At 50.3% G+C, this 18,987-nt stretch overlaps 4 protein-coding genes and 1 long non-coding RNA gene across 6 annotated transcripts; 4 read left to right on the top strand and 1 right to left on the bottom strand.

Moving 5' to 3' along the window:
* Positions 1-447: 447 nt before the first annotated feature.
* LOC144066965 (gap junction alpha-9 protein-like) lies at positions 448-2,971 on the top strand. The gene is made up of 2 exons (XM_077590402.1): positions 448-737; positions 1,090-2,971. Exons 1-2 carry the CDS (start codon positions 495-497, stop codon positions 2,323-2,325), a joined length of 1,479 nt encoding a protein of 492 aa, XP_077446528.1. The 5' UTR covers positions 448-494; the 3' UTR covers positions 2,326-2,971.
* Positions 2,972-3,237: 266 nt separating this feature from the next.
* On the bottom strand, positions 3,238-3,927 carry LOC144066970 (uncharacterized). Its single transcript, XR_013297802.1, has 4 exons — positions 3,681-3,927; positions 3,523-3,598; positions 3,407-3,455; positions 3,238-3,265 (listed from the first exon to the last, which is right to left on the bottom strand). It is a non-coding gene; the product is annotated as an uncharacterized LOC144066970 (long non-coding RNA).
* A 138-nt stretch (positions 3,928-4,065) lies between these two features.
* LOC144066968 (sialin) lies at positions 4,066-9,969 on the top strand. 2 transcript variants are annotated; one of them, XR_013297801.1, is made up of 11 exons: positions 4,066-4,197; positions 6,177-6,282; positions 6,422-6,639; positions 7,377-7,610; positions 7,687-7,861; positions 7,937-8,055; positions 8,420-8,581; positions 8,659-8,795; positions 8,863-9,010; positions 9,190-9,280; positions 9,388-9,444. XR_013297801.1 is itself a non-coding variant. In XM_077590406.1 (11 exons), the coding sequence occupies exons 2-11, from the start codon at positions 6,240-6,242 to the stop codon at positions 9,553-9,555; spliced, it is 1,491 nt and encodes a 496-aa protein (XP_077446532.1). In that variant the 5' UTR covers positions 4,066-4,197; positions 6,177-6,239; the 3' UTR covers positions 9,556-9,969. The 2 variants fall into 2 exon arrangements, 1 of the variants encoding a protein (XP_077446532.1); XM_077590406.1 differs by having other exon boundaries at positions 8,659-8,791; positions 9,388-9,969.
* A 2,518-nt stretch (positions 9,970-12,487) lies between these two features.
* On the top strand, positions 12,488-15,617 carry LOC144066966 (elongation factor 1-alpha). The gene is made up of 8 exons (XM_077590403.1): positions 12,488-12,616; positions 13,228-13,382; positions 13,644-13,823; positions 13,894-14,190; positions 14,277-14,427; positions 14,499-14,755; positions 14,838-15,072; positions 15,142-15,617. Exons 2-8 carry the CDS (start codon positions 13,239-13,241, stop codon positions 15,261-15,263), a joined length of 1,386 nt encoding a protein of 461 aa, XP_077446529.1. The 5' UTR covers positions 12,488-12,616; positions 13,228-13,238; the 3' UTR covers positions 15,264-15,617.
* Positions 15,618-15,704: 87 nt separating this feature from the next.
* On the top strand, positions 15,705-18,821 carry LOC144066967 (elongation factor 1-alpha-like). Its single transcript, XM_077590405.1, has 8 exons — positions 15,705-15,805; positions 16,215-16,367; positions 16,815-16,994; positions 17,072-17,368; positions 17,477-17,627; positions 17,701-17,957; positions 18,118-18,352; positions 18,583-18,821. The coding sequence occupies exons 2-8, from the start codon at positions 16,224-16,226 to the stop codon at positions 18,702-18,704; spliced, it is 1,386 nt and encodes a 461-aa protein (XP_077446531.1). The 5' UTR covers positions 15,705-15,805; positions 16,215-16,223; the 3' UTR covers positions 18,705-18,821.
* The last annotated feature ends 166 nt before the right edge of the window (positions 18,822-18,987 follow it).

The following is an 18,987-nucleotide window of genomic DNA, read 5'->3' as shown; positions in this document are numbered from 1 at the left end:
CCATCGATCGCTTGTGCCGCTCGGAACGAGGGGTCACGGGGGCTGGCAGGCGGGCGGGCGCTTGGACGGGCCACAGATCATTACTAGCTTTGTCCCGTTTCGCAGCGGCAGCAGCAGCGCAAACCGGAGAGGCTCCTCTTTTGCTAACGCTTCCACTTGAAGGTTACGTTTGCTGTCCGCGATGAAAGGTGAGTGAAGGCCTTGAAAGGGCCATTTCCCGTCTATCCGTTGTCGTATTTCTAATGAGGTGAAGGAAATAATGGCATTTTGGATGATTGTAAGCTTCTTTAATCAAGTTCTTGTTCATCTAAGTGTGGAAAAACTGGAAATGATTTTTTATTCGTATTCTACGTGGTGCCAAATGGCTAAAACGGCCAACTTGTTGACGCTCCTGAAGAATCAAAAATATGTTCTCATGTCAAATCTTGTCATTTCCCACAGCTCTTATGTAGTGTCCCCCTTTTTTTTTATTATTAAAAAAAAAACACTGGAAAATGGGCGACTGGAACTTCCTGGGTGGCATCTTGGAGGAGGTCCACATCCACTCCACCATGGTGGGCAAGATCTGGCTGACCATCCTGTTCATCTTCCGCATGCTGGTGCTGGGCGTGGCCGCCGAGGACGTTTGGAACGACGAGCAGTCCGACTTCATCTGCAACACGGAGCAGCCGGGCTGCCGCAACGTGTGCTACGACCAGGCCTTCCCCATCTCGCTCATCCGCTACTGGGTCCTGCAGGTGGGCCGCCAATCGCTGCCGCCGTATTTCCAACTCCCGTCGTGAGATCCGCCGACTTCGGTCTTGTTTTCGTCGGCCGTGGCTCTCGACGATCTTTCCCTTCATTGTACTTTTTTTGCTTATTTTGGAAGCTCCGTTGCGATAAGTTTGTGTAGGACCAGGGTGGGCAAAGCCGTCCTGGAGGGGCTCTGTGGGTGCAGCTTTTTGTTACAAACGCACCCAAAAAACACACACTTCAATTGACGGGGCTGTTCCAAGCCATCCAGCACAGACACAGAGTTGCTCTTTATGAAAAGCTACATTCTGTCGAATGGTTTGAAATGAAAGCCTTGTCTTATGGGATGCTACGCAGGTCATCTTCGTGTCGTCGCCCTCCCTGGTCTACATGGGCCACGCCATCTACCGTCTGCGCGCCCTGGAGAAGGAGCGCCACTGCAAGAAGGCGGCGCTGCGGCGCGAGCTGGAGGCGGTGGACGCCGAGCCGGCGGACGTGCGGCGCCGCATCGAGAAGGAGATGCGGGGCCTTGAGCAGGGCAAGCTGAACAAGGCCCCGCTGAGGGGCTCGCTCCTCTGCACCTACGTGGCCCACATCGTGACCCGCGCCCTGGTGGAGGTGGGCTTCATGAGCGGCCAGCTGCTCCTCTACGGCCACCGCCTCAGCCCGCTGTACCAGTGCGAGCGCCCGCCCTGCCCCAACGTGGTGGACTGCTTCGTGTCGCGCCCCACCGAGAAGAGCGTCTTCATGGTCTTCATGCAGCTCATCGCCTGCATCTCGCTCTTCCTCAGCCTGCTGGAGATCGTGCACTTGGCCTACAAGAAGATCAAGAAGGGCATCCTGGACTACTACCCGCATATCAGGGACGACCTGGACGACTACTACGTCAGCAAGTCCAAGAAGAACTCGGTGGCGCACCAGGCGGGCGTCGGGCTTGGGGCCGGGCCGGGGGCGCTGGCGGCGGCGTCGGCGGCCGGGGGACGCCGGCCCACCGTCACCAACGTGCCCGGCAGCTACACCTTGCTGCTGGAGAAGCAGGGCAACGGGCCCAACTACTTGCTGCTGGACGCCCCGTCCGCCCGGGAGGACCCCGTCGTCGGGGCGGGGCGGCCGGCGTTGCTCAAGGAGGGCGAGGAGGCGGGGCGCTCGCCGTCCTCCGGCCCCTCGCCGGCCGCCCAGGCGCCGGAGAGCGGCGAGTGCCCCGCCTCCTCCGCCCACCCGGCGGCGTCGGCGGCGGCGCCGCCCCGGAAGTCCCGCCGCCAGAGCCCGCAGTGGCACTGCTCCACCGTCCCGGAGAGCAACCCCTCGGACAGCGGCGACTCCTACCCGGGGAGTTCGGCCAAGCTCCGAGGAGGAGGCGGCGGCGGCGGCGGCGGGGGCAACGGCGCCCGAGCCGCGAACCCGCCCTCCAAGTCGGACGGAGCCCGGAGGCCCCGCAGCCCGGAATCGGGCGAGGATGCCAGTTCGCCGTCCCGACGCAGCCGCGACAGCCCCAGCCCCGCCGCCGCCTCCTCCTCGCCCAAGCGCCGGGTGTCGGTCACCGGCAGCGGCGGTGGCGGCGGCAGGCGGGCGCCCAGCGACTTGCAGATTTGACGGACGTTTTATGGGGACATCCAGCGGCGCCCCCGGTGGCAAAAGCAGGGAATACTCAAAGGTGGTCTTTTTCCAAAGGTGCCACTTGAAAACTGTCCTTTCTCTCCTTCCTTTGTCCAAATAAGCCCTCTTTGTCATCCATTCATTCATTCATCTTCCATACCGGGCGGCTGGACGACGCCCCGGACTGGTCGCCAGTCCGCTTCATCCAATTACAAATGGACAAATGCTTTGCTACAGTCATTGAGTCTTTTATTTTTTCCAGCCCAGCTTTGTGCACTTGACTATTTATTTACTCCAGCTCTGAAAGACTTTAGAGCGAGTGGCTGGGAAAGTCGGAAACTAATCCATAATGATCCAGCAGAGCTTACGTAAGCAGGGGGATACGTTCGGGTCAAGCGGACATCTTTGCTCACGCGGCCGGAACCCTTAAATCCAATTTTCCGGCGCGGTCGATACTCATGACGACCACTCGATACTGTTTGTTTGTTTGTTGTTAGCCAATGTCTATTTTTGTGTGCTTTCAGTGCAATTTTGCAAGCTTTGACCGAATCAAAGCGCTTTATGCATTTTACATTTCAAAAGAGTCGACGAATGGGAAAGCACCAAACAGAAAAGGTCACCACTGTTTATTGTACATTTTTATTGATAAGACCAATGAACTGTATTCATAATAAAAGCAGAGTTTTGTAAACCGCTCCTGAATTGAAAAACAAAGCCCTACGTTGAAGCTTCGGTCGGTGGCTCGTCCCGCGTTAGCTGTAAAAGCAAGAATATAGAAAAAAAAAGATGAGGATTTATTTCGCATTCTTTATCAAGTGTTACCTTGGTCTTCAACTGCCGGTTCTCTTCCACGAGACGCTGCCACTTTTGCTGCAGTTCCACTTTTTCAGAGGCGAGAACCTGGTTTTCCTGCGCGATGATCTGGCGCTTCAAAAAACTGCATTGCTTCAGTTCAGGCCGAAACTGTTAAATTTTCCAACAACGATCAATGGTGTCCATTCGTTTGGACAATTCTAAGGCCAGTTTTGAAGCTGCAATTGATTGGAATTGGCTCCACTAATCTGGAAACAAAGGATACTCCAAAGCATCGTCTGGTTTTTCTTCTTGGCTGTAAAGTTCCGTCATCGCTGTGAACGTGATGCGGTTTATTCGTGACCTCCAAAACTTGATTTCCCACGATGACAGAATACCTACCGTTTGTCAGGGTTTCCAAAACTCCAGTTTGGTCGAGATACCTTCTAAAATGTTCTTGCTTCCACAATAGTCAGTCCTTGGGAAAGAAAAGACAAAATAGTTTTATATGTGGAAAACTATTATATCACATATATCTGAAGTATTTCTCTTGAACTTACTTTTTTGAATGCCATGGCAAAAGTTGATGAGTTGAACCTTGAGCGAAAATATGACGAGTTTTTATCAACAAGAGCGTGTTTTTTCCTCGGGTTGTTATACACTCGTCGCTATAGTAACACGTTTTGGCCACGGCTCCAAATAGACACAACATTTCTGTGTACTCATTAATTATTATTAATAATATAATAAGTATTACACTTTCATAAAAGCTAATAATAATTTTTAAAACTTGAAGAGTTGTTTACGTATTCTAAATTTTGTTAAGTGCGAGACAATGAGGACTATAGCTGATTTATAAAACCACTGGATTGTTGTTGCCGCGGCCATTTTGAATCCCTCCAGATTTTGTAGATCTACTTCATCGCGAAATACAATGACATCATCGATCACGTGACTCTTGCTTATGGGCGAGTAATAACAGCCCCGCAGTCAAAATGTTTTTACAAAGCCGTAAAGAGAAGCAGTACTTTTCAATGTTCATTTCCAGCCTGGAAACTTGCTACTAACAACACCAAGGTGAGTTTTGAAGTGGTTTTCGTTTAGAAAAATGTAATAGTGAAGTCCCTGGTGCCTTGTTGATACACAGCTAACTATTTAGCTACCCTTCCTGTCAAATTGAGTTATAGTGTTAAAATGGCATTAGTTACGGGTGTCTAAACTTTTAATAATTCATTTATTATATCTCAAAGGCTCCTCGGAATTAAAGTCATCATGACCAAGACCCATTTCTCCTTATATCGTGCACGTTTTCGCATTTATTACTGTTTATATTTTGCGCAAAAAGTGTCATATGAGCATGTCATAGCAGTAATTCATTCATTCAATATAGTACTAATCTTGTTAAAATAAATTGCATTCCATTTCTGCAAACAGTTTTTCTTTCCACAAGTACAGAATGTATTTTACTATTTAATACTTTGTGACAGGGTATGAGCTTAATTTGTTTTTTCGGGACTTAAACCCTTCATTTTTCATAACTATATTCTTTCAAATGAATGCAAATGGAACACGATTGGTTTTGGTGGTCAGGACTGTATTTTACTGGGTTAATCAATATTAAAATACGGTACAACTAAACTGGTTTAATGCATATCCCGGTTGAATAAAAAAATAAGCATTTAACAACGAGAAATAATATTTTTTTTCTGTTGGTTAAAATTTTTAGGGCCGTTTCCATTCATTTTTATGGGAAAAAGTGTTTTAAATTACGGGAGTGATCACAACATGTGCAAAACTCTCATTTCGATGTATTTTTAATTATAATGGCGTCCAAAATATTAACATGGTATTGTATAGTAATTCTATGTAACCTCTATTTTTCTACTTTGCGTTTCTGGGTATTTGCGGTATCCATCTGTTCAAGATAAAGTAATCATTTTAAGAGGAGAACATTGAATTTCCCCCCCTTGTGATGGCAAAAAGTCACATTCAAGTCATTATGGAATGATTTGCGCTAATAATAGATTTCCGGGACGACCCGACGTGGATAACGTTGACGGCGTTTTAAGCTAATGGCGCTAACGCTCATTGTTCTCGCAAGAGCGATAGCATCAAACTTTTTTGTGGGCCTGAAAGGGAACAACTGTCACGTTTTCGTCAAACTTGAGTGGAACGCTTCAAGCGCGGGTTGCGAAATAACTGTTACCTAATCAGCCGCGTATCTCCTCAAAGCAAACCAGGGGCTTTTTGGCTTTGAACACTGGTGTCAAAATGCAGCCCATCTTCTGGCCCATGGGTGGGCAACCTAAAAAAAAAAGGGGCCACAGTGGGTGCAGGCTTTTGGTTCCAAGGTCTACAGAATAAAAAAAAAACCTTCCACAAATGTGGTGTCTTACAAGTGCAAAAGTGCAATCAGTGGATTGCAATTAGGTGCTTCTCGTTTGAGAACAACCCCCGTCATAACCAAAAGCGTCACAAAAGCGAGCGAATCTGGCACCACCCCAGATGGGAATGAGTCCGAGGTGTTTTTTATATTGAAGTGAAACTCCATTCCGCAGAATCTCGTGAGCGACACCCGTGCACGCCAGGTGTCACAACAGTTACAATGGAATCCTATTCTACTTAATGTATTCATAAAACCAACTTCACCTGCCAGGTTCATAAACAACATGACAACAGTCTACCATTTTGTTTCAAAGCGCCCATTTTGGATCATTTCCACACAGTCAAAATCAAAAATGAACTTTGCCTCACTGGTTTTGTCGTAGTCATGTTTGCTAGCCGCACAAAAAAAAGTCTGTAGAACCCAAAAGAAACAGGAAGTCTTTCATTTTGCTTCCACGTAAGCGTTTGAGGTTCATTTGGCTAATCTTTCTTTTCTTCAAACCTTTACTTTTCCCGCTAACGTCCCAATTTTCATATCACGAGTAGAAAAAAAGCAGATATGTGGCGTTCAATTTTCTTTTGTCTGCGTGTTTTCACGGTCACGTGTTGGCCTCGCTTGTTTTTGCTGACTCCTCACTTGTATTGTCTTTTTTTTTTTCTTCTTGTTTCAGCACGCACGCAGGCGGTCATGGTCGAGTGATCGTTGTCGTCGGCACCCCCGCGCTCCGAAGGACATGGCGCCGCCCGACGGCGAGCCGCTCCTCCGAGATGTCACGGGTGAGCTTGTCGTAGAGCCCCGCCCCCTGTGCCGATTTCAGAGCGACGCATTTGAGGGGACGGCACGTTAATAAACATAATTATATTCATGTTAATGGACGTATTTGCGGCTCATTTCTGGTGCGCTTTTTCCCGTCAGTTCCCCCGCGGTGCTGCTCGGCCCGCTTCAACCTGGCCGTCCTGATGTTCTTTGGCTTCGCCGTGGTCTACGGGCTGCGCGTCAACCTCAGCGTGGCCATGGTGGCCATGGTGAACGCCAGCGAGCCGGCGCCGGGGTTCAACGGCTCGGCGACGCCGGCCTGCCCGCTCCCCTCCGGCCAGGAGAACCGCAGCCGGACCATTGAGCAGCCCGACGGCGTGAGTCGGACCGCCTCCTTCCTTTTACGCTCGTCTCTCGTCGCCGTGGAAACGGCTATTTTGGGAAAATGGAGGCCAAGTGCAAATCATTTTCCTCAAGTGAATCTATGGCTCGAGAACCACGTATGGCTCTTTGGATGGGCGCATAGGGCTCTGAGCTAAAATATGGAAAGCGCTAGTCCCGAACGCACCAATAGCAGCGTCGCGTGGGCTTTACGGCGCCGCTTTAATCATCCTTGGAGTCTTCTCCGTGCATTTTCTCATGGATTAGCCACAGCGTAATCATGTTGTCAAAAGAATTCAGAGACTTTTTGGACGTTAAAAGAGTTGAAATGACAAAAAAAATGGTGAGGAATAGCATTTGAAAATAGGAATTGTTTCTATTTCAAAAAGGTTCCCGTCCTAAAAGATTCACTCACTTCTAGCTTCAAGCTAACTAGCCTTGATCCAATGCCCCAATCTACCTTATGCTACCAAACTAAAAAAAAACTTACATGCATCTAAATTTGCAAGCCTTTTTACAGTGACTCTGCCTTGTATTGTAAATATGATATCATCCCTGGCTTTTAGCTTGAACCTAGCTTTAGCGCTAGCTAGTTTAGGACTGATCATGATGTAGCAGAATGGTCATTTTTCACTGCGGTTTCTGAAATGACCTTTCAAGACTGTTTTGTTGTTGTTGTTGTTATTGTTGATTTTGGTCCCTGACTCGGTCTGTCCGTCCGTCTTTGGCGCAGACGCCGCAATACCCGTGGGACGCGGAAACCCAGGGCTGGCTGCTGGGGGCCTTTTTCTTCGGCTACCTCTGCACGCAGATCCCGGGGGGCTACCTGGCCGGACGCTACGGGGGCAGCCTCTTCCTGGGTTTGGGCGTGCTGTGCACGGCCGTCCTGACCGTCCTCACGCCGCTGGCGGCCAAGTGGGGACCCGCCTGGTTGTTCGCCCTGCGAGCGCTGGAGGGTCTGGGCGAGGTAGGTCACCTTCTATCATTGGCCCCTCCCAGTCCCCCCCCCCCCAAGTCGACCGTTTGTTTCTCATTCCCGTCAGGGGGTGACGTTCCCCGCCATGATGTCCATGTGGGCCCGCTGGGCCCCGCCCCTGGAGCGCTCTCGGCTCATTTCGCTGTCGGGGAACGGCGGCAACTTTGGCGCCTTCCTTGCCATGCCCCTCACCGGGTACATCTGCCAATCACTGGGCTGGCCCGCCGTTTTCTACATTTGCGGTAAAGCACCACACGCACACGCACGTACACTTTCCAGGAGTCGCCCTTACACACCCGGGGATCCTTTTCCACCAGGGGGCGCCGGCTGCCTGTGGGCCGTGTTTTGGTTTCTCCTGGTGTCCAACGACCCCCGCACCCATCGGCGAATCAGCCAAGAGGAAAGGGATTACATCGTGGGCGCGCTCGGAGAGCAGGTAAGTGGATACGGAGGGTCGGCTCGCCGATGATAGTGATGGCGGATGGCGAGGGAGTGTCATTTTTGGGGCAAAAAAAAATTACCCGGCCTCACGGTTCTGGGGTCGTGGGTTCGATTTCCGGTTGGGTCCTCGCTGTGGAGAGTTTGCATGTTCTCCTTGGGCTTGCATAGGTTTTTCCCGGGTACACCGCTCTCCTCCCACGGGGCAAAAACATGCACGCTAAGCTAACTGTATGCTAAATTGCCCCTAGCTATTGTCTCCTCGCCACGGGTGGATAAACACGTCCCCGCCGCCGTGAATTTTTCAAAGCGGGGACATCGGATGAATGAAAATGGCGCCGCGCGTGTCCACGTGGATTCAGGGCAGCGGTCACGGCTGGTCCGTGCCGTTGGCGTCCATGGTGACCTCGGTGCCGCTGTGGGCCATCGTGGTCACGCAGATGTGCTCCAACTGGTCCTTCTACACGCAACTCACCAGCCTGCCCACCTACATGAGCAACATGCTGCACTTTGACCTCAAGTCGGTGGGTGGGGCCAGCCGTCACTCCCGTCCCGTCTCCGCCGTCGCCCGGCGTCCCGTGACGCCGCCGTCTTTCCGCAGAACGGCTTCCTTTCGGCCCTGCCCTACCTGGCGGCGTGGCTGTGCTCCACCTCGGCGGGCTTCCTGGCGGACCACCTGATCGAGAGGAAAGTCTTGGGCGTCACCGCCGTGCGGAAAGTCTTCACGCTGACGGGCGAGTGAGCGCCCGGCGAGAACGCGGGAAAAAGACGCAGCCCGTTTATTGGTCTTTGCGCCGACGCGCAGGCATGCTGCTCCCGGCCGCCTTCCTCCTGGCGGCCGCCTACTCGGGCTGCAGCCACGTGCTGACCATCCTCTTCTTCACGCTCACCTCGGCCGCCGGGGGCACTAGCGGGGCCGGAGTCTTCATGAACCAGATCGACATCGCCCCGCGGTGAGCCTCACCACTCTTGACGCTATTCTCTTAAGTATATCGTACCGTACGTACGTGAAGTTCACCGTTAAACAACCACATGCAGCTCTAGAGCCGCGGCTCAAATCGTAAACGGCACCGAAAAGGTCATTTTCGCCTCGGGAATATGATCATTATGGATCCATTTTTTGCCCCTATAGTTACGCCGGCTTTCTCCTGGGAATCACCAACACGTTCGGGACCATTCCGGGCGTCATCTCGCCCATCGTGACGGGATATTTCACTGAGGATGTAAATATTTCATCTTTTCCAAATGCCTCCATCTAATCTTTGGCTACTTTCTCCTCTGTTCTCGTGGAAATAATGGACAGGTAACGATGTAAATTGTTTGATTTCAGCAAACCATGGGAGGTTGGAGGAAAGTCTTCTGGGTGTCGGCCGCCGTCAACGTGGCCGCCGCCATCGTCTACACGCTGTTCGGGAGCGGCGAGGTCCAACCGTGGGCCGTCCCGGACCATGAAGACGATACTGAGGAGGACAAGAGGACCAGGTCCGTGCCTGCTTAATTGGAAGAAATTCTGCACTTTGATTCGAGCGGTAGCATTTAGGATCGCACTTAAAAATATTGATTTTACCCATCTTTTAAGGATCTTCATTTTTTTTAAAGGTTAGATTTGGGTGGCTTCTGCAAAGGCTAATAATGACCTGCAATGTTACAAAAAAAATATAACATTCCAGAAATTGTAAGTAGGGCAGCTTATTAGCTTTGTTTTTGTTATTGGGAAGAAAGTTACTATATAAAATACAGTTGTATGGGATCACTGATAAAATCTGTGGACCAAAGAAAACACTTGTTATATTTAAAAAAAAATACAAGTACTTACAAAGTATTTGAACATACTATGCATGATTGCCACAGTGTTTTGTTTTTATGAAACATGGGAAGTTTTATAAAAACATACATTTGGATATTTATTCGACCTGGCTGTGCCACCATTTACTGTACTCTTAATACGTGAAAAGGGGTCTTAAAACAAAGATAATTAAGATTAAAGGAGTTGACGATCTCACAAAAACGCGTGTTTTTTTATCTCTTTCTCTCGCAAACTATACTTTAACAAATGGCTCATTTCATTTTTGTCCAGCAGAGGGCACCAGATACGGCTTAAATACTGAAGAGAAACCGTTTAATGGCATGAGCACCTTTTACTCAATAGTTTTACTCTTACATATTATATTCAAATATTTTAGGGTAACAAGAGTAAAGCTAACGCTTAACGTTTATTCGTCCTAATATATCGTGGCCATTGAAAGTAACGTTGCCGTCGTTTGCATCAGCCGTTATTGTCAGTAAACCCGGAAGTGCTTCATTTCACAAACAGTGTCACTCACTAAATCTTCCCCCTTAGAAAGACATTTAGTAAAAATACCCTCACAAATATCGTGTGCTAAACGGTGTCTACGTTTTAATTACAAAGAAACCTCACCGACTCGTTTTGGATTTTAAACGATATTTCATTTATTTCTGAACTAAAGTTTGGCTACTATTGAAAAAGTGGAAGATCAAAACATGTTTGTGATTTTAAACATGTTTTCCTAAGTTTCAAACCCAAGTGAAGTCAACAGCAAGTCATGCTGGATAAATAAAGACAAGTTAAAACACAAATTGCATTCATCGCACATCCATAGTGGAAATGTGCATTACTCTCAAATACTTTGTATCCAATAGAGGTTAATCAACAAATTTGAATCCATATAATTGCATTTTTACTGACTCTACACTAATTTAAAAGTACATGGTTGAAGACTCAATGATGACTAAAGTCAAGCGGCTCCACAAGTTAGTTGACTTTGAGGTATTGTTCGGAGCGAGAAAAAAAGGCCTAAGGTGAAAGACAAACACGCCTTGCATTTCCATATGTGGTCACCTCCAACCTTACGCGCCCCTAAGCAATTTTAGCAAGCGCGAACAAGCGTCCCGCGAACATCCTCGTTCGGGATCGAACCGGAATCGCATTTGAGGAGGAGTTCGGCGAAATGGTCACAATAGAAACCAAGTTCTTCACATTTATTCCAGGCTGACAATAAATTGATCCTGCAAACTGTCCAATCAGAAGGCATTTGGTAGGCTTTTTACAAAGCTAATTTGATTTAGTTGGATGGATAACATTCTACACACCCATGTATAAATGTCAGGCAAGAGTGGGGATTTTATTTGAATGCCAAAAAATGTAGCATTCGATAGTTTTCATCCTACTATCAATTCTGTAAAGAATGGCAGTCTCCCTTTTGGTCAGTAGTTGCTTCCCTCCTCTGTTGCCATGACGACGGTTTACAGCAGTGACGCATCTGAGCGTCCCGCAGTCTCGCATTTTTTCCCTGGCGCCGCAAAGCGCCTCGGGGAAGCTCACGGCGAGGCCGGAGTTTGAAAACATGTCGTTAGCGCCTTCAAAGTTGCTTTTGAAGGCGGAGTTAACCGCTGTTTGCTTTGGATGGTCACAGCTGGACGACCAAAGGCCTTCCTTCACTGTGACTCCATTGAATATCCAAAAATGGTCTGTTTGGAGGCTTTTTCAGGCCGACCGATTTCATTGAACTTGGGTGGAAAGTTTAAAGGTCGAGAGGGCTGCTTTCAAGTACTGTTGTAAACTTGGTCCCCACACACTGAACACGCCCACTCTCAGGACATTAACAACAAACCCCCGCCCTGAAACCTAAACTCATTCAACATTACAAAGAACGCATCTCCAACTCAAATGACTGTTTAGGCAAACGACTGCGAAAACAAATCGAAATGATGCTGATGAATGCAAATCTTATCTAGATTGACGACCTCCTGAAGATATAACAATGGCCTTCCCTATTGTAATGGCTTTGATGTCTATAACTGTCTATGGCAGTAAGTGGGGCAAGGGTCAAAGCAAAATTAACCGAAAGGTATAAGGATATTGCAAGACATAAAAAATGAAATTCTACTCCGTTTCCCACATTGATTTCAACATGTAGTCTGTTTCTGACATTTGAAAATGATGGAGAGGCTCTATTTAAGTGGCTAGCTTTATCTAGCGTTTATGCTGAATAGTGCAACAGAGTATGGTCTGAACTCCAGCGTCAAATGTGAGCTATATTCAATGATACGTATTTCCATCATTTGCTGCAGGCAAATAAAAACTGGACAGCGAGACCCGCGGGCCGTAGCATGGAAACCTTTGATAGCCTAGCATCATTTCAATGCTTCAGTGTAAACTATTCATGTTTTGAGTCTCCCTATGGTGTCAAGAGGTATAATTTTCCCCCGCTCTCGCGGTGAAATGTGCGAGTCAAAGCTATCCTTCAGTGATGGAATTTCTCCCTCTAAAATGGGTTTTAATGATATTTCACTCCATTTTTTTCCGTCAACCCCGTGAGTAATCGCAATAGCAGAACATCCGGGTACGTTGGTCTATTCTGACGTCACGTTGCAATAGCGCATCTTGATTTGCTAGCCCCAGGGCGTAACGGGAATGGGGGTTGACCGGAAACACGGGGCCCTTCGTCGGTATAAAACGTGACGTCGACAGGCTATCGGTCTCTTTCTGTTACCTGGCAAGGGGCAACAGCTTCGGCCGCGTCAACCAAGAAACACCGGTAAGCGGCGCTTCATTTAATGCCGCCGGCCTCCATAATTCGTAGCGGCCTTCCCACTCGTCACAATTGGCTGCCTGAGAAAACCGTTAACTTGACGCTGAGTACTTAATTAAGGGTCCAAGCGGTGCGTTATGTAACACGACTTTCGAGTCAAAAAGACGTTACATTTGAATTATAAAACGTGTGTCCGAGTGTTGTCGAGCTAAGGTCAACTTTGTGGTTGAGGATGGATAGACGTTTCTTCGCTTGGACTATGATACAGAAAGGACAAAGGGAGTGCCCTAAAATGGCCGCTCGTGCCTTCGTGGAACAGTCATTGCGTTATAGATGGCACCACCTGGGCTTATTTTCGGTATGGCTCACGAATGCTATTTTACTCTTGTAATTGCGGCGTGGTATGACTATAGGACACGTGTCGTCCGGCTCGAGCCCCGGTGAGGCCTGTTGGCACTGTGCTAATCCCGGCTAAAGGCTATTCTAGAAAATGCCCCATTTGTCTGAGAATGCTAGATATCTTGGAACAAATGTTGCTAACAAATCGAGTCCCGCGTTGAGGCTTGAGATATGAGTAGCCGACTTTTACCGACTGACATGGCCTTTTTTCCCACAAGAAACTACAACAATGGCCAAGGAAAAGATCCACATTAACATCGTGGTTATCGGCCATGTCGACTCCGGCAAGTCCACCTCCACCGGTCACTTGATCTACAAGTGCGGTGGCATCGACAAGAGAACCATCGAGAAGTTCGAGAAGGAGGCCGCTGAGGTAAGCGGTCACTTTTTTTTTCCTCCTAACGCTGCAGTAACAGCAGTCTCTTTCAAAATGGCGCCGCCAGCGTGCTCTTTGCCGAGCTGTCGGCAAAAGGGCGTGTCCGACTGTGCGCATGCGCGGTGGGGGCTTGATGCATTACGCGATGACTGTGCAAGATGGTGTGGGAGAAAACGTTATGAGTGGCCTCCACCTGATGCAATATGTATGACAAAGGAGTGAATGTGGATTTTTCATGAAATATTTTGAACTTTTCAGATGGGCAAGGGCTCGTTCAAGTACGCTTGGGTGCTGGACAAGCTGAAGGCCGAGCGCGAGCGTGGTATCACCATCGACATTGCTCTCTGGAAGTTTGAGACCACCAGATACTACGTGACCATCATCGATGCCCCCGGACACAGGGATTTCATCAAGAACATGATCACTGGCACGTCCCAGGTTTGTGGAGGACCTCCTGCAAACCACTGTTTTTACTTCGGCATATTGACCGATTTTGCCGCCATTCCAGGCCGACTGCGCCGTCCTGATCGTCGCCGCCGGGGTGGGAGAGTTCGAGGCCGGTATCTCCAAGAACGGTCAGACCCGCGAGCACGCCCTGCTGGCCTTCACCTTGGGCGTGAAGCAGCTCATTGTCGGAGTCAACAAGATGGACTCGACCGAGCCCCCTTACAGCCAGAAGCGTTTTGAGGAAATCACCAAGGAAGTCAGCACCTACATCAAGAAGATCGGCTACAACCCCGCCACCGTCGCCTTCGTCCCCATCTCCGGGTGGCACGGAGACAACATGCTGGAGACCAGTGACAAGGTAAACAGCCGCTGTGGACGAGAAAAGGACGTGTGGTTTTTGGGGGAGGGTTATCAAATTGATAACCTATATCTATCTTTCTCTAGATGGGCTGGTTCAAGGGCTGGAAGGTTGAGCGCAAGGAGGGCAATGGCAGCGGAACCACCTTGCTGGAAGCCCTGGACGCCATCCTCCCCCCTTCCCGTCCCACGGACAAGGCCCTCCGTCTCCCCCTGCAGGATGTCTACAAAATTGGAGGTAAGGTTCATTCATTTAGCCCTCATAATCTCTCCCGTGTCACTTGGTTAATCTACCCACCGTCCATCCAGGTATCGGAACAGTACCCGTCGGCCGTGTGGAGACTGGCGTCCTGAAGCCCGGCATGGTCGTCACCTTTGCCCCCACCAACCTGACCACTGAGGTCAAGTCGGTGGAGATGCACCACGAGTCCCTGCCCGAGGCCGTCCCCGGCGACAACGTGGGCTTTAACGTCAAGAACGTGTCCGTCAAGGAAATCCGTCGCGGTTACGTCGCTGGCGACACCAAGAACGATCCCCCCAAGGGTGCCGATAACTTCAACGCTCAGGTGCGTGGCCTGGCTAGCGGCTCGGTTACGTGGTGACCTTTTGGAGACGAGTTTCTTAATTTGTTTGTCAATCCCCTACTAGGTGATCATCCTGAACCACCCTGGTCAGATCAACGAGGGCTACGCCCCCGTCCTGGACTGCCACACGGCTCACATCGCCTGCAAGTTCAAGGAGCTGATCGAGAAGATCGACCGTCGTTCCGGCAAGAAGCTGGAGGACAACCCCAAGTTCGTCAAGTCCGGAGACGCCGCCATCGTCAAGATGATCCCCCAGAAACCCATGGTGGTGGAGCCCTTCGCCAACTACCCACCTCTCGGTGAGCTCTTGAACGTCGGTCGCCGTGGCCTCGTTTGGAGCCGATTTGTAAACCTTGCCGTTACCCCAGGTCGCTTCGCCGTCCGTGACATGAGGCAGACGGTGGCCGTCGGCGTCATCAAGTCCGTGGAGACCAAGGATGTGAGCGGGAAGACGACCAAGGCCGCGGAGAAGGCCCAGAAGAAGAAATGAATGGTCGTGCGGGACATCCAGCCGGCGGGAGACGTGTGTCGGCAGCAGCAGCGGGCCGCTCCTCCTTCTACTTCGACTTTGCCACTTTGTTCGCCCCACCCCGGTTCATCTCTGAGGCACAGCTCTCTGCTCAAGGACTGGCTTATGCTGATTAAAACTCATCGCAAAAGTTTTCGCAGGAAAAAAAGGAACTTTCCGCCTTTGTCAGTCACCCGAAATCACATGACGGTGCCTCTTTAAGTTTTGAAAAGTTGTAGAACTGTACATTTATTGGATGTTCTCATGCCACCAAATTCAATTGGAAATGAAAGCTGCTGGTAACAAATAAAAAGGTCTTTGAAAAAAATGGACAAAGCTCTCGTCAGCCTGTTTTTCTGCAAAAATGCCTCTGGCTCTTATTCAGGTATGCCGCTTGGCCTGTTTAAGTCACAGGTAACAATTTGGGCTCCACCCTGCTCTCCATTTGGCTATAAAAGCTTCAGACGTTTCCGCTTCGGTCTTTTACGTTCCAGATCCGGGGGTACACTTTGCCGGTTTTGCAGGTTGGTAGAAAAATGATTGAAACTAGACTTTTTCGGGGGGGGAAACAATTACTCCACAGTAATTTGATCGATTCTGTTCATGTTAAAATCCTCCCACGTAATGTTTGCCTTGTTAAAGTTACTTTTTGCGGTAATAAGACGTTGAGATGTTATCCTATCAAATTGAGTTGGACTAAAGCTCTTCTAAAAGCGGACCGAAGTTTTCTCTTGCGTCGGTTACCGAGACGTGACAACATGGCGGCGGCGTTACAACATGGACGTTCGCCACGTGACTCCCGAAGGCGTGGCCCCTCTCACAGGAAACGACTCCAATCCCGTTGACTGGAACTCGCTTGTGATCGTCACTGGGGCTAGCAAAAACTCTGCTAAAGGAAAATGTCGCCTATGAAAGCTGTTGTTTGTGTGACAGTCGCTCAAAATGGGGAGGGAAAAGATCCACATCAACATCGTGGTCATCGGCCACGTGGATTCCGGAAAGTCGACCACCACCGGTCACTTGATCTACAAATGCGGCGGAATCGACAAGAGAGCCATCGAGAAGTTCGAAAAGGAAGCCCAAGAGGTAAAGCGGATATATAACCACCTCCGCTCCCCTCCGTCTCTGTCTCTTTGTCTGCTTCCGTCAATTACTGCCCCCTACGGTTGAAACGAGTCAACTACACCAGTAGTTCTCTATTTTCAACCCCAATTCTTTTTCCTCATTTAAGCAGACCCAACGTCCTCTGTTTGTTCATAGATTTGACCACATTATACGAAAAAATCATTAGCAGTTGTTTTCTCAAAGTGTTAATTAAACACATTGCCTCAAAGGGCACACTGAAAAGTGTCAGGAAAGCTCCTCATTCAAAACCTCTTTCTACATCTGTATCAAGACCACCAAAATGTAGTCAATTCCCAAAAATATAACATACCATGCCATACCCCTGGACAAGATGACGTCACCTTAGTGCAAAATGTCCAACCACAGTCCAAAATGTGGGTTTCTAACATAAGATTTGTACATTTCCAGATGGGCAAGGGCTCATTCAAGTACGCTTGGGTGCTGGACAAGCTGAAGGCCGAGCGCGAGCGCGGTATCACCATCGACATTGCCCTCTGGAAGTTTGAGACCACCAAGTACTACGTGACGGTCATCGACGCCCCCGGACACAGAGACTTCATCAAGAACATGATCACTGGGACGTCCCAGGTTGGCGGAGGACCCTCCCGCAAATCGAAGGTGGCTCTCTTTACTTGGGCGTAACCGGCGTTGTTTTGTCTTTCCAGGCCGACTGCGCCATCCTGATCGTGGCCGCCGGCGTGGGAGAGTTCGAGGCCGGCATCTCCAAGAACGGTCAGACCCGCGAGCACGCCCTGCTGGCCTTCACCCTGGGCGTGACTCAGCTCATCGTCGGAGTCAACAAGATGGACTCCACCGAGCCCCCTTACAGCGAGGCGCGTTATAACGAGATCACCAAGGAGGTCAGCACCTACATCAAGAAGATCGGCTACAACCCCAAGGCCGTGGCTTTCGTGCCCATCTCCGGGTGGCACGGAGACAACATGCTGGAGGCCAGCGACAAGGTGAGGCCCCGCCCCCTCCCGCTAACTCTCTGACCTTAGAGAAGAAACGAAAAGTGGCGCCTGGGAGGATCCTCTGGCCGTCCGTTTGACGTTCGCTGTCCTCCGTAGATGAATTGGTTCAAGGGGTGGAGTGTCGAGAGCAAGGCGGCAAACGCCAACGGCCGCACCCTGTTCGAGGCTCTGGATGCCATCGCCCCCCCGAAACGTCCCACCGATAAACCCCTGCGTCTGCCCCTGCAAGATGTCTACAAAATCGGCGGTGAGCAAGAGACGCCTTTCGCGCGCCGTTGCGAGTTCGCCGGCCGCCGACTTAGCTCCGAACCGCTCTCTAGGTATCGGCACGGTGCCCGTCGGCCGTGTGGAGACGGGCGTCCTGAAGGCCGGCACCATCGTCACCTTCGCGCCGGCCAACCTCACCACCGAGGTCAAGTCGGTGGAGATGCACCACGAGTCCATGGCCGAGGCCCTCCCCGGCGACAACGTGGGCTTCAATGTCAAGAACGTGTCCATCAAGGAGATTCGGCGCGGTTTCGTCGCCGGCGACAGCAAGAACGATCCGCCCATGGGTGCTGACAACTTTAAAGCTCAGGTGAGTGAGTGAGTCAGTGAGTCACTGAATCAGTGAGTCAGTGAATCAGTGAGTGAGTCCGTTTTGGACTTGCCGCAGTCGTCCAAGGAACCAGATTGGTCTCCTCGCTCCCGAAAAGAAGTCCATTGAAATCTCCCGTTCCCATCCCTCCCTCGGCCAGGTGATCATCCTGAACCACCCTGGTCAGATCAGCGAGGGCTACGCCCCCGTCCTGGACTGCCACACGGCTCACATCGCATGCAAGTTCACCGAGCTGATGGAGAAGATCGACCGTCGGTCCGGCAAGAAGCTGGAGGACAACCCCAAGTTCGTCAAGTCCGGGGACGCCGCCATCGTCAAGATGGTCCCCCAGAAACCCATGGTGGTGGAGCCCTTCTCCAATTACGCTCCTCTTGGTGAGTTACCCCACGCGGCGGATGCTAGTCTCTTCCCGTCCCCCGCCCCCTCGGACGTCCGCCGCTGTCAACGGCGCCGAACCGATCGACGAGTGGCGCCCGTTGGGTTTCTCGGTGCAAATTTGCGTCCCTTTTGCCAAGGCGCAAACACGATCACGAGTGGTGATTTAGCGCAATCGCTGCGCCGCTCTCGCCGGGCTAATGGCGTCCGTCCTCCTTTGTCACGGCAGGCCGCTTCGCCGTCCGGGACATGAGGCAGACCGTGGCCGTGGGGGTCATCAAAGAGGTGGACAAGAAGCCCCCGGGAAGTGGCAAGGTCACCAAAGCCGCACAGAAAGCACAGAAGAAATGAATGGGCGTGACGCGCCACGCTCTACGGAAGCTCACCCGGGCACCCGTCGTCAAGGACTGGCTTCTACTACCCACCCCCAAAATCTATTGGAAAAGTGTCCGCAGGAAAAAAGAAAAAGAAAAAGAAAAAAACAATTAGCCCAATCGGGCTGTTATGTTACTTGAGAGCCGGGACAATAAAAAAAAATCATATGCACATTTCTCTTTTTTGTGTGTTCTCATCCCACTTTCTATATGAATCACAGAAGATGCTAATCTCACGGAGTCATATATGAAGTTACGTG

Source organism: Stigmatopora argus, chromosome 21 (assembly GCF_051989625.1).
Source record: "Stigmatopora argus isolate UIUO_Sarg chromosome 21, RoL_Sarg_1.0, whole genome shotgun sequence".
NCBI lineage: Eukaryota > Metazoa > Chordata > Actinopteri > Syngnathiformes > Syngnathidae > Stigmatopora > Stigmatopora argus.
Note: the sequence above shows the minus strand (reverse complement) of the source record. Positions and strands in the feature narration are given on the sequence as shown.

Bases quoted from the DNA above. Each gene is read 5' to 3' on its own strand.
- LOC144066965 (XM_077590402.1), top strand. From the start codon at position 495: ATGGGCGACTGGAACTTCCTGGGTGGCATCTTGGAGGAGGTCCACATC. The intron at 738-1,089 runs GTGGGCCGCCAA...GATGCTACGCAG, and splicing joins TCCGCTACTGGGTCCTGCAG to GTCATCTTCGTGTCGTCGCC.
- LOC144066966 (XM_077590403.1), top strand. From the start codon at position 13,239: ATGGCCAAGGAAAAGATCCACATTAACATCGTGGTTATCGGCCATGTC. The intron at 14,191-14,276 runs GTAAACAGCCGC...ATCTTTCTCTAG, and splicing joins TGCTGGAGACCAGTGACAAG to ATGGGCTGGTTCAAGGGCTG. The intron at 14,428-14,498 runs GTAAGGTTCATT...CCGTCCATCCAG, and splicing joins GGATGTCTACAAAATTGGAG to GTATCGGAACAGTACCCGTC.
- LOC144066968 (XM_077590406.1), top strand. From the start codon at position 6,240: ATGGCGCCGCCCGACGGCGAGCCGCTCCTCCGAGATGTCACGG. The intron at 9,011-9,189 runs GTGAGCCTCACC...TTGCCCCTATAG, and splicing joins CAGATCGACATCGCCCCGCG to TTACGCCGGCTTTCTCCTGG. The intron at 9,281-9,387 runs GTAAATATTTCA...GTTTGATTTCAG, and splicing joins CGGGATATTTCACTGAGGAT to CAAACCATGGGAGGTTGGAG.
- LOC144066967 (XM_077590405.1), top strand. From the start codon at position 16,224: ATGGGGAGGGAAAAGATCCACATCAACATCGTGGTCATCGGCCACGTG. The intron at 17,369-17,476 runs GTGAGGCCCCGC...TGTCCTCCGTAG, and splicing joins TGCTGGAGGCCAGCGACAAG to ATGAATTGGTTCAAGGGGTG. The intron at 17,958-18,117 runs GTGAGTGAGTGA...TCCCTCGGCCAG, and splicing joins CTGACAACTTTAAAGCTCAG to GTGATCATCCTGAACCACCC.